Here is a 14,094-nt window from a genome sequence, read left to right as displayed (position 1 = left end):
ACACTCCATTTGCAAACATGTTTCAGGGTTTTTGCACCTCATCAGTGCAACGCAGGAGGTCTGATTTGACTAGGTGACAGACCACTGTCATGGGAATATTTCTCCTTCTAGAGTGTGCGAAGACGGCGTAAAAAGACTTATAGTCCATATAATACACCTTTGGGAATTTCAATATGCAAATAATCTCTTCAGAGAGGAAGAGGACAGGAACGCTAGTACCAGATATGGGTTGATATTTAATGAGGATATTTGCATATTTAAATTCCCAAAAGATCATTATATGACATACTAGACCTCAGTTTCCTTACAGCTTGGCACTATCCAAATTAGAAACGTTCCGCTTAGATTCCATGGCAGAAGCCTCTCACCTAGCCAAATCCGACCTCCTGCTTTACATTGAGGAGGGTACAACATATGTCTGCAAATGGAGTGTTTGGTTTGGCTTTTATTCCAAGTCATATAGTAAGGCTCATTAAAGGGTTGATATTGACTTATAGGATTGCTGACACCAGCAGGTGGCACTAGAGTTCAAGTCCTCTTCCTCTCTAAGGAGGATATTTGCATTACTAACATATGCATGTCAAAAGTCATATGCATAACAAAAGTCTTTTAAAGAAGCTCTCCCATTAAGCTTTTTATTTAATAAATCTATGTATAGAAGTGATGTGAGTGTATTAATATACTCACCTACTGACGCCTTCTCTGGGATCCAGTGCCGTTCTGCTCGTCTTCTGAGACATCAGGACTCTGCAGACTCTCCAGGCCACACTGGGCTCCGTGTGACCCAGAAGTGGCTTTTACAATTCAAGTCTATGGATGAGGATCCAGAGGCTTTCATTGTAAAAAGAGACTGCCAACTCACGCATAGAGAATAGAGTATGCCAGATAGTCTGAATTGTGGTGAAGTCACTGTCAAAATGAGAAGAACGGCGCTGGATCCCAGAGAAGGCGGCAACAGGGGAGTATATTAACACACACACTACACACCATTCACAGATTTAGTAAAAAGCTTAACTGGAATGTTTCTTTAAAGTTTATCTCCTGCCAGTTTGAATGTTTTTCCCAGAAGTGATAAGCACTCCTAAAATCATTTTAGCACACTGTAAATGGCCCCAAAGTATTAAAAAAAAAACACCACTAACGAGCAATTAAAACGCTAACCAATCCTATTAAAAACAAACCATAATATTGATACATTACAAAAAAGTTATGGCTTTAATGGATGCGGAAACTAAAAAATGACTTTTGCATAAACATGTTTTTACGGTGCAAAAGTATTTACACATTAACAAAAAAGGCTCAAGACAAAAAAATACTTTTACTGTACATTGTAATATGGTTGAAAAAACTTTATTTTAGCAGTATAATAAAAAATGCTGGATTACTGGTTTTAATTTCATCATTCCCTCTTGTTGGACCATGCACACTTACTTTTGAAAGAATGCATTCACACATCTTCTGAAAGGCCACATGTCTGTGTAGAGTGGTGCTTACGATGTTCGCTCCATTACTGGTCTTTAATATTATTCTGAAAAACAAAAATGCATTATGGTCTGTAGAGAATATCTACAGTTGTGTGAAAAACTGTTTGCCCCCATCCTGATTTCTTATTCTTTTGCATGCTTGTCAAACTTAAATGTTTCAGATCACCAAACAAACTTAAATATTAAATGGAACCTGTCACCCCCAAAATGGAAGATGAGCTAAGCCCACCAGCATCAGGGGTTTATCTACAGCATTCTGTAATGCAATAGATAAGCCCCCGATGTATCCCGAAAGATGAGAAATAAAGGTTATATTATACTCACCCAGGGGCGAGTCTGGTCCGATGGGCGTCACGGTCCGGTCCAGCGCCTCCTATCTTCATAGGATGACGTCCTCTTCTTATCTTCACGCTGCGGCTCCGATGTAGGCGTACTTTGTCTGCCCTGTTGAGGGCAGAGCAAAGTACTGCAGGGCGCAGGTGCTGGGCCTCTCTGACCTTTCCTCACACGAATCCGCAACATGGGCACCTAGCCCCATAGGGTTGGAATTAGAGTTAGGGTTGGAAATAGGATTAGGGTTGGAAATAAGGTTAAGATTAGGGTTAGGGGTGTGTTGAGGTTAGGGTTAGGCTTGTGGTTAGGGTTATGGTTAGGGTTGGGATTAGGGTTAGGGGTGTGTTGGCGTTAGGGTTGTAGTTAGGGGTGTGCTGGGGTTAGGGTTGTGATTAGGGTTATGGCTAGAGTTGGGATTAGGGTAGGGGTGCGTTGGGGTTAGTGTTGGAGTTAGAATTGAAAGTTTTCCACTGTTTAGGCACATCAGGGGTCTCTAAACGCGTCATGGCGCCACCATTGATTCCAGCCAACTTGCGTTCAAAAAGTCAAATGGTGCTCCCTCCCTTCCGAGCCCTGACGTGCGCACAAACAGTGGTTTACCCAAACATATGGGGCATAAGCGTACTCAGGAAAAATTGCACAACAACTTTGGGGGTCTAATTTCTCCTGTTACCCTTGGGAAAATAAAAAAATGGGGGCTAAAAAAAATTTTTCCCACAAAAATAAGTTATTTTTTTATTTTCACGGCTCTGCGTTGTAAACTTCTGTGAAGCACTTGGGGGTTCAAAGTGCTCACCACACATCTAGATAAGTTCCTTGGGGGGTCTAGTTTCCAAAATGGGGTCACTTGTGCGGGAGCTCCAATGTTTAGGCACAGAGGCGCTCTCCAAACACGACATGGTGTCCGCTAACGATTGGAGCTAATTTTTCATTCAAAAGTCAAATGGCGCTCCTTTCCTTCCGAGCCCTGCCATGCGCCCAAACAGTGGTTTCTGACCACATATGAGGTATCGGTGTACTCAGGAGAAATTGCCCAACAAATTTTAGGATCCATTCTATCCTGTTGCCCATGTAAAAATGAAAAAATTAAGGCTAAAATAAATTTTTTGTGAAAAAAAAAAGTACTTTTTCATTTTTACGGATCAATTTGTAAAGCACCTGGGGGTTCAAAGTGCTCACTATGCATCTAGATAAGTTCCTTGTGGGGTCTAGTTTCCAAAATGGGGTCACTTGTGGGGGAGCTCCAATGTGTAGGTACACAGGGTCTCTCCAAACGCGACATGGTGTCCGTTAACGATTGGAGCTAATTTTTCATTCCCCCCCACATATGGGGTATCGGCGTACTCAGGACAATTTGTACAATAACTTTCGGGGTCCAGTTTCTCCTTTTACCCTTGGGAAAATGAAAAAATTGTTCCTAAAAGATAATTTTTGTGACTAAAAAGTTAAATGTTCATTTTTTCCTTCCATGTTGCTGCTGTGAAGCACCTGAAGGGTTAATAAACTTCTTGAATGTGGTTTTGAGCACCTTGAGGGGCGCAGTTTTTAGAATGGTGTCACTTTTGGGTATTTTCAGCCATATAGACCCCTCAAACTGACTTCAAATGTGAGATGGTCCCTAACAAAAATGGTTTTGTACATTTTGTTGTAAAAATGAGAAATCGCTGGTCAAATTTTAACCCTTATAACTTCCTAGCAAAAAAAAATTTTGTTTCCAAAATTGTGCTATGTGGGTAATGTTATTTATTAACTATTTTGTGTCACATAACTCTCTGGTTTAACAGAATAAAAATTCAAAATTTGAAAATTGCAAAATTTTCAAAATTTTCGCCAAATTTCCGATTTTTTCACAAATATACGCAAAAATTATCGACCTAAATTTACTACTAACATGAAGCCCAGTATGTCAGAAAAAAAATCTCAGAATCGCTAGGATCCGTTGAAGTGTTCCTGAGTTATTACCTCATAAAGGGACACTGGTCAGAATTGCAAAAAATGGGCAGGTCATTAAGGTCAAAATAGGCTGGGTCATGAAGGGGTTAAAAATATAAATCTGAATGTTCTGACGTGCATTTGCATTCAGCCCAGAGGAGTCAATACTTTGTAGGACCACCTTTCGCTGCAATTACTATTGCAAATCTTTGGGGTGTGTCTCTACCAGCTTTGTACATATAGATGGCAGTGCTAGAAGCTGTGGGGCTGAACTGGTGTCACTCACGGTTTCTTTTTCTGCCCACTGATGAGGTTTTCTTTCATTTAGAAGCTACGACGTCGGTGGAGATAGAAGTAGAATGCTGGTGCTGCACTCACATCTCCCATAGCATCCATCACCCAGGGTCCAGGACGTGTTCAGAGGGAACGGTAATGTCAGAAACTAGTGAATAACTAGAGCACTGCCCGTGATGTCCTGTTCCAGGATAGGCGATAAAAAAAACGCAGAGTGTAAGTGCAGCTCCAGCTTCCTGTGACGTCACGTTTGAAATTCCTCTCAAACAAAACATCACAGGAAATAAAGAAACACATTTAGGGAAAAGCTAGAATGGGAAAAGTGTAGGGAATTGTGTAATAAAGGAAATTAAAAAGGTGGTTAGGATGTAATGATAGATCGTTAGAAAATACACTTTAGGTGCTGGACCACCCCTTTTGTGATGCTAGTTTCACATGCATCCCCACAGCACACTGCAGAGCAGAAAGCTATATGAACAGTGATTCACTACACAAAGAACTGAATGTGGGAGGAGTGACTGAGTATGGCACACCATCAGCATTCGGTACAGGTAGTCCTGTTCATTGCTATTGTAAGGGGTGGCAGGTCCGCTCCGTTGCGCCCTCTCCTCTTTCCGCGTGACCCCCCGTAAACTCTTATGTACATGTTATGTACCTGTATGTTATATGTGTTTTATACTGTAATGTCACATAAGTGTTTTCTGCCTTGATTGTGCTGTGCTTACTTGGTCCTAATGTTCCTAAATGTATTGTCATGTGTAATTGCTGTCTGTGTAGAATTAGGGAAAGTAAATAGTTAAAGATGTGGGCTGGGCCAGCAGTTACCAGTCTGAGTCAGATGCTCAGGTACATTAGTCCAGAGCAGACGTGCTGAAAACACGGGGCACTGACAGACTCCCGGATGGGAGAGATCTATTGCCCAAGGCTCAAAAGGACTAAAAAGGACTCAAGGATTTAAGGACTGCAACATGGGTCTCCAAGACTTTGGAAGCACCACCCGCTGAAGGGGTTTTAAGCATCCAGATCCCAGCGAGTGAACTGCTGCAAACTTCGGCTACTGCGGCCGTTGTGGGTACGGCTGTAGCACGTGTCAGAGAGAAAGCAGGAAGTCAGTGTTGAACTTGTCTTTTTCTTTCTTCGTCATCATCGTTTAATAAAAAGTTATTCCCTGTTGAACTATAGCTGTGTTCGTGGAGGTTTACTGCCTAGATTGCTGTGACCCAAAGGAAAGTAAGGTAACCTGTGAGAAGAAGCTGTGTCAGCCTTGTATTGCATGTACAAGGGGCTGGGGTGTCTGCAGACTGTGTTTAGTGGGCGAGCTCGGTCAGGACTACCACCCCTGTCGCCTTTGTTACACTATGCACATGTCACAGCAGCACAAGCAACATGTGGTCTGCTGTTGTCCTGTTGAAAAACAGCACCTGGAACACTTCAGAGTAATGTCCATAACACTGGTTATACAATCAAAACAATGTAACGCTGAGCTGTTAGAGTATCTGGAATGAAGACTAGAGGGGTCTGGTTACTGCACATTATGCCATCCCACACCATAATCCCAGCAGTGGGACTAATGAGATGCTCTCTCGTGAAGGCCACTTCATGGCGTTGCCCATGTGGTCTCCAGATGGAGACCACAGGCTGAAATGAAGCAATGGATTTTGGAATGGAGGTTTATCATTTTCAGCAATGAGCTTTGCTTTTGTTTTGAATGTAATGACAGCTGGAGTTTGGCCAGAGTACCACGTGAGCAATACCATGAAGAGTCCTTTACAAGGGTATGTCACAATTGACTCCACTAGACTTTTATTCTATACATGAACAGCTCAACGTTTAAATGATTTAGTTGTGGAACTAGTGGTTTAACCATTTATCCAAATTGTCCCAGAAAACATTTTTAAACACGATGACAATGCCAGGCCGCATGTTGCTTCTGCTCCTGTGAGTAGCCTGCGTTGTCTAAATGTGCTACCACGGCATGCAAGGTCTCCAAACTGGTCTCCCATCAAGCACATTTGGAGCGCCATTGGTTGGCAATTGTACAAGGAGCTACCAGCAGCGGATCTTGATGATTTTTGTGTCCAAGTGCATTCAGCGTGACAGAACATTCCTCTGACAACCATTACTAACCTAATTTATAGCAGCCAATATTTGTAAGAGTGGTGGTTTCTGCATGTGATGTTAATACTGAATGAATCAAGATGTTTCGAAAATTTTGTTTCTATTTTTCATCATTTACATATGATTAACGTCTATCCATCCTGTGATATCCAGAACTCCATCAATTTTCCTTCTTTGTGTTGCAATTTCATTGTTGAGGTATATAACTGAAAGGCAGTGACGAGGGGTAGGCAGGGTAGGCACTGGTTTAAGGAACCATCTTCAGCCTCCCTGAGCGGAGCGTACTTTGGGGGAAAAAAATGACATTGCTGAATACCTGCGGATGCCCAGCACCTTCCTCTGGCCGCAGTCATTCAGCACAGTGATGGCCAACAGAGGTGAGCAGTGTCAGCGAGTCACTGACACTGCTCACCCCGTCGCGGATTGCTCCTCTCTGCACTCAATTGCATTCACATCTATCAGACATGAATAGAATTGATGTCGATGCAGCCCGGCGTGCACCCTATTGGAGATGGAGAACGCAGGAGATGTAGAATGTCACAATTTAGTAGCGTCATCGCTCCGTCTAGGACCCAATGCAGCAGGATAGAAGAGACAGTGACCACAGTGTGCATGGAGCCTGGATTCTTATATTAGTTTCCCAATGAATGGGGGCATAACAAGAAGGGTTGGCTATGGGGCACATTCTACTTGAGGCTTGCTGCGGGGAATATTATACTGAGGGATGGATGTAATAACAGCAATAAACTTTTACATGCCATTGTAGGTCATTAAGGTGGACAGTGTGGAGGCCATATATAGTGACATGTAAAAGTTTGGGCACTTTTGGTAAAAAGAAATATGTCTGTTTTTGATTATAATTTGTTGAAGTAAATAAAAAAAATCAAAATGGCAACCTTGGTTCTATTTTTATTCAAAGATATGTTAACCTCAATTTATTTGTTTGTAGGGTGCATGTACAGTACATTATCGGGGTTCCATTTCTTTACATGGAGTTTTCGGTGTCTGTGTCCTCCAGTCAGGAGTGCTACCCTCTTGCAGCATAGTGCTCCAGTTCAAAGGGACATGTAACAGGACATGTTGCCAGCAGTCACCATTGAGTAACACTGTGCACATGGGCTAGCTTCTAATTCAGTACAATTTTATTGGGGTCTGCAGTTAGGGTCTGGTCTCATAATAGTTTTTGGACCGGGGAGCTGTACTCTGAGGAGGTGTCACTTTTAGTATGAGAATATTGGCGCTGCCTCATAAAATTTGCAAAAATCTGAAAAGTGGTTGTCTCATGACCTACAGTGGGGAAAATAAGTATGTGATACGCTGCCGATTTTGCAAGTTTTCCCACCTACAAAGAATGAAGAGGTCTATAATTTTTATCGTAGGTACACATCAACTCAGAGACAGAATACAAAATTAAAAACCAGAAAATCACATTGTAGGATTGTTACATATTTCATGCAATAAAATGCAATTGAAGTATTTGATCACCTACCAACCAGCAAGAATTCTGTATCTCACTGACCTGTTAGTTGTTTCTTTAAGAAGCCCTCCTCCTACTCTGCCCTCATTACATGTATTAATTGCACCTGTTTGAACTCGTTACCTGTATAAAAGACAACTGACCACGCACTCAATCAATCACACTCCAACCTCTCCACCATGGTAAAGACCAAAGAGCTGTCTGAGGACACTAGGAAAAAAATTGTAGACCTGCACAAGGCTGGGAAGGACTACTGGACAATAAGCAAGCAGACTGATGAGAAGGCAACAACTGTTGGCACAATTATTAGAAGGAAACGGAAGAAACACAAGATGACTGTCAATTTTCCTCAGTCTGGGGAACCATGCGAGATCTCGCCTTGTGGGGTAAGGATGATTCTGAAAAAGGTCAGGAATCAGCCCAGAAATACACAGGAGGACCTGGTCAATGACCTGAAGAGAGATGGAACCACAGTCTCAAACATTACCATTAGTAACACACTGCACCGTTATGGATTAGAATCCGGTAGGTAACACAAAATTCCCCTGCTCACATCAACGCATGTCCAGGCCCGTTTGAAGCTCACCAATGACCATCTGGATGATGTAGAGGAGACATTGGAGAAAGTCATGTGGTCACATGAGAAAAAAAATAGACCTCTTTGATATCAACTCCTCTCACCGTGTTTGGAGGAAGAAGGATGAGTACAACCCTAAGAACACAGTCTTGACTATGAAGCATGGTGGTGGAAACATCATACTTTGGGGGTGCTTTTCTACAAAGGGGACAGGGCTGGGTAACTGCACTGTATTGAAGGGAGGAAGAATGGGGTCATGCGTCGTGAGATTTTATCCAATAACCTCCTTTCCTCAGTGAGAGCATTAAAGATGGGTCATGGCCGGGTCTTCCAACATGACAATGACCCGAAACACACAGTCAGTTTAACTAAGGAGTGGCTCTGTAAGAAGCATTTCAAGGTCCTGGAGTGGCCTAGCCAGTCTCCATACCTGAACCCAGGGCCGGCTCCAGGTTTTCATGGACCCTGGGCGAAAGAGTCCCGGTGTGCCCCTTTAACACATACCACAATTCATAATGCATATGGACCCGACTCCACACCCATAGGGGTGGAGCCGCATATTCATTAATGTAATGAGCGGTACCATGTGACCGCTCAATACAGGAAGAAGCTTTCAGCACTCGGAAAACCAGGGACGTCCAGGGACCGCACCAGGAGCAGGTGAGTATGGCAGGGCAGTGCGCTACATTCACCTGTTCCACGTTCCATTGCCGCTGTGTCTTCCGCGTCCTCTGCAGTGACGCTCAGGTCAGAGGGCGCGATGACGCGATTAGTGTGCGTACTGCCCTCTGCCTGAACAGTCAGTGCAGAGAACGCGGAAGACACAGCTGCGCCGACGTTGGAACAGGAAAGGTGAGTATAGCAAGTGCCGGGGGCCTGAACGACCAGAGGTGAGTATGTGATTTTATTTTTTTTATCGCAGCAACAGCATATGGGGCAAATATCTCTATGGAGCATCTTGTGGGGCCTGTTATGATCCTAGTGGCTGAGGATCACAAAACGGACTAGCTAAGTTTATGAACATAGACACGAGCTCTAGGGAGGTGGTAACTGGACTGACCGCAAACCTGATCCTAACCAACACACTAAAGGTAGCCGGTGAACGTACCTAAATTCCTGGACGTCTCGACGCAGCCTGAGAAACTATCTACTCCTGAAGGGAAAGTAAGACCTCACTTGCCTCAAGAGAAATCACCCCAAAGATATAGAAAAGCCCCCAACAAATAATAACGGTGAGGTAAGGGGAAAACACAAACGTAGAATGAAAACAGATTCAGCAAATGAGGCCCACTAATACTAGATAGCAGAAGACAGATAGGAAACTGTGCGGTCAGTAAAAAACCCTATGCAAAATATCCACGCTGAGAATACAAGAACCCCCACACCAACTAACGGTGTGAGGGGAGAAACTCAGCCCCCTAGAGCTACCAGCAAGCAAGGAAATCACATATTAGCAAGCTGGACAAGAAACACAAATAAAGCAAGAAACATATGACCACTGATGGTCAAAAATGAACCAAGCAAAACTTAGCTTCTCTTGAAGAGACAGATAACGAAGGACTGCAGGAGAGCTCCAAAATAGCACTGAAGACATTGACAGCAGGCAAGGAATAATGGTCCAGGTGAGCTAAATAGCAAACCTGAATAGCAAGAGACGAAACAGCTGATTCCAGCCAAAGAGCCGCAGTAAAACAAAAAGGCCACTAGAGGGAGACAAAAGAGAGAACTCACACAGTGTTCACAACAGTACCCCCCCTTGAGGAGGGGTCACCGAACCCTCACCAGAGTCCCCAGGGCGATCAGGATGAGCCAAATGGAAGGCACGAACCAAATCGGCCGCATGAACATCAGAGGCGACAACCCAGGAATTATCCTCCTGACCATAGCCTGTCATGTTCCCAATGGCAGGGAATTAAACACATAACACGGGCAAAAACAGGACGAGCTCTAGGGTGATGGAACCTGAGCTGACCGCGATCCTGAACCTCAACACTCAACTAACAGCAGCCGGGGAACGTTCCTGGGGGGACTCTAGACGTCTCGCGCCAGCCGGAGATCTAGCTACCCCTATCAGAAGAATCACAGACCTATCTTGCCTCCAGAGAAATATTCCCACAGAAATAGCAGCCCCCCACATATAATGACGGTGAAATGAGAGGAAGGCACAAATGTAGTTATGAAAACAGATTCAGCAAAATGAGGCCCGCTTAAGCTAGATAGCAGAGGATACAAAAGGTGAACTGCGCGGTCAGCTTAAAACCCTTCAAAATACCCTCCTGAAATTACTTGAACTCATGTGCCAACTCATGGTACATGAGTGGTAATTTCAGCCCACTAGAGCAACCAGCAGCAGAGAATTACATATCTGCAAGCTGGACTAAAAACATGAAAGCAAACATGAAACAGGGAAATCCAGACTTAGCTTGTCTTGAAGGCCTAGGAGCAGGTAGCAAAGGTAACAGAGACACACTGATACATTGATAGCCGGCAAGGGAATGACAGGAAAGCCAGGTTAAATAGGAAACACCCAGCCTCTGATGGACAGGTGGAAACCAGAGACCGCAACCCACCAAAGTCACCCAGTACCAGCTGTAACCACCAGAGGGAGCCCAAAAACAGAATCCACAACAGTACCCCCCCTTGAGGAGGGGTCACCGAACCCTCACGAGAACCCCCAGGGCGATCAGGATGAGCTCTATGGAAGGCGCGGACCAAATCAGTCGCATGAACATCAGAGGCGACCACCCAGGAATTATCCTCCTGACCATAACCCTTCCACTTAACCAAATACTGGAGTTTACGTCTGGAAACACGAGAATCCAAGATCTTCTCAACAACATACTCCAATTCTCCCTCCACCAGCACCGGAGCAGGAGGCTCAACCGAAGGAACAACGGGCACCTCATACCTCCGCAATAACGACCGATGGAACACATTATGAATAGCAAACGATGCTGGGAGAGCCAAAACGAAAAGATACAGGGTTAAGAATCTCCAAGATCTTATAAGGACCGATGAACCGAGGCTTGAACTTAGGAGAAGACACCTTCATAGGGACAAAACGAGAAGACAACCACACCAAGTCCCCAACAAGAAGTCGGGGACCCACGCGGCGACGGCGATTAGCAAACTGCTGAGTCTTCTCCTGAGACAACTTCAAATTGTCCACCACCTGATTCCAAATCTGATGTAGCCTGTCCACCACCACGTCCACTCCAGGACAATCCGAAGGCTCCACCTGACCAGAGGAAAAACGAGGATGAAACCCCGAATTACAAAAGAAAGGAGAAACCAAAGTAGCAGAACTAGCCCGATTATTAAGAGCAAATTCGGCCAGTGGCAAAAAGGCAACCCAGTCATCTTGATCAGCCGAAACAAAACACCTTAAATAAGTTTCCAAGGTCTGATTAGTTCGCTCCGTCTGGCCATTCGTCTGAGGATGGAATGCAGACGAGAAAGACAAATCAATGCCCATCTTAGCACAAAACGTCCGCCAAAATCTAGACACAAACTGGGATCCCCTGTCAGAAACGATATTCTCCGGAATCCCATGCAAACGAACCTTGTTCTGAAAAAATAAAGGGACCAACTCAGAGGAGGAAGGCAACTTAGGCAAGGGTACCAAATGAACCATCTTAGAAAAGCGGTCACACACAACCCAGATAACGGACATTTTCTGTGAGACAGGGAGATCTGAAATAAAATCCATGGAAATGTGCGTCCAAGGCCTCTTCGGGATAGGCAAGGATAACAACAACCCACTGGCCCGAGAACAGCAAGGCTTAGCCCGAGCACACACTTCACAAGACTGCACAAAGGTGCGCACATCCCTTGACAAGGAAGGCCACCAAAAAGACCTGGCCACCAAGTCTCTAGTACCAAATATTCCAGGATGACCAGCCAACACAGAAGAATGGACCTCGGAGATGACTCTTCTGGTCCAATCATCCGGAACAAACAGTCTTTCTGGTGGACAACGATCAGGTTTATCCACCTGAAACTCCTGCAATGCACGTCGCAAGTCTGGGGAGACGGCGGACAATATTACCCCATCCCTAAGGATACCAGTAGGCCCAGAGTCTCCAGGAGAGTCAGGCACAAAACTCCTGGAAAGAGCATCTGCCTTCACATTCTTTGAACCTGGCAGGTATGAAACCACAAAATTGAAACGAGAAAAAAACAGCGACCAACGAGCCTGTCTAGGCTTCAGACGCCTGGCAGACTCAAGGTAAATCAGATTTTTGTGATCAGTCAAGACCACCACACGATGTCTAGCACCCTCAAGCCAATGACGCCACTCCTCAAATGCCCACTTCATGGCCAAAAGCTCCCGATTACCCACATCATAATTGCGCTCGGCGGGCGAGAATTTTCTAGAAAAGAACGCACATGGCTTCATCACCGAGCCATCGGAACTTCTCTGTGACAAAACCGCCCCCGCTCCAATCTCGGAAGCATCAACCTCAACCTGAAAAGGAAGTGAAACATCTGGTTGACATAACACAGGAGCAGAAGAAAACCGCCGCTTAAGTTCCTGAAAGGCCTCCACAGCCGTAGGAGACCAATTAGCAACATCAGCACTTTTTAGTCAAATCAGTCAAAGGTTTAACAACACTGGAAAAATTAGTAATGAACCGACGATAAAAATTAGCAAAACCCAAGAACTTCTGAAGACTCTTAACAGATGTAGGTTGTGTCCAGTCACAAATCACCTGAACCTTGACGGGATCCATCTCAATAGTAGAAGGAGAAAAAATGTACCCCAAAAAAGAAATCTTCTGGACTCCGAAGAGACATTTTGAGCCCTTCACAAACAGAGAATTGGCCCGCAGGACTTGAAACACCTTCCTGACCTGTAGAACATGAGACTCCCAGTCATCAGAAAACACCAAAATATTATCCAAATACACAATCATAAACTTATCCAGATACTCACGGAAAATATTGTGCATAAAGGACTGAAAGACTGAAGGAGCATTAGAAAGTCCAAAAGGCATTACCAAATACTCAAAATGGCCCTCAGGCGTATTAAATGCGGTTTTCCACTCATGACCCTGCTTTATCCGCACAAGATTATACGCACCGCGAAGATCTATCTTAGTGAACCACCTAGCCCCCTTAATGCGAGCAAACAAATCAGTCAATAATGGCAATGGATACTGATATTTGACTGTAATCTTATTCAGAAGGCGATAATCTATACAAGGCCTCAGGGAACCATCTTTTTTTGCCACGAAAAAAAAACCTGCTCCCAGAGGGGACGAAGATGGACGAATATGTCCCTTTTCCAAGGACTCCTTAATATAATTCCGCATAGCAGTATGCTCTGGCACTGACAGATTAAATAAACGACCCTTAGGGAACTTACTGCCAGGAATTAATTCTATACCACAGTCACAATCCCTATGAGGAGGGAGCGAATTGAGCTTAGGCTCCTCAAAAACATCCCGATAGTCAGACAAAAACGCAGGGACCTCAGAAGGAGTAGATGAAGCGATTGAAATCAAAGGTGCATCATCATGAACCCCCTGACATCCCCAGCTTAACACAGACATTGTTTTCCAATCCAGGACTGGATTATGAGTTTGTAACCATGGCAGACCAAGCACTAGTACATCATGTAAATTATACAGTACAAGGAAGCGAATCACCTCCTGATGAACGGGAGTCATGCGCATGGTCACTTGTGTCCAGTACTGCGGTTTATTCATAGCCAATGGTGTAGAGTCAATTCCCTTCAAAGGAATAGGAACTTCCAGAGGCTCCAGACTAAAACCACAGCGTTTGGCAAATGACCAATCCATAAGACTCAGGGCAGCGCCCGAATCCACATAGGCATCGACGGAAATGGATGACAGTGAACAAATCAGAGTTACAGA

The 14,094-nt window shown here is 44.4% G+C and overlaps 1 protein-coding gene across 2 annotated transcripts in view; it reads right to left on the bottom strand.

The window, feature by feature from the left end:
• Positions 1-14,094, bottom strand: part of GTPBP3 (GTP binding protein 3, mitochondrial) — a 136,462-nt gene that overhangs the window by 110,815 nt on the left and 11,553 nt on the right. For both annotated transcript variants that reach the window (XM_077252280.1, XM_077252272.1), the window contains exon 2: positions 1,432-1,528. In XM_077252280.1, the coding sequence (XP_077108395.1) occupies positions 1,432-1,472 (41 nt within the window). In that variant the 5' untranslated portion in view covers positions 1,473-1,528. The remainder of the gene's footprint in view (positions 1-1,431; positions 1,529-14,094) is intronic.

Source organism: Ranitomeya variabilis, chromosome 1, assembly GCF_051348905.1.
Source record: "Ranitomeya variabilis isolate aRanVar5 chromosome 1, aRanVar5.hap1, whole genome shotgun sequence".
NCBI lineage: Eukaryota > Metazoa > Chordata > Amphibia > Anura > Dendrobatidae > Ranitomeya > Ranitomeya variabilis.
Note: the sequence above shows the minus strand (reverse complement) of the source record. Positions and strands in the feature narration are given on the sequence as shown.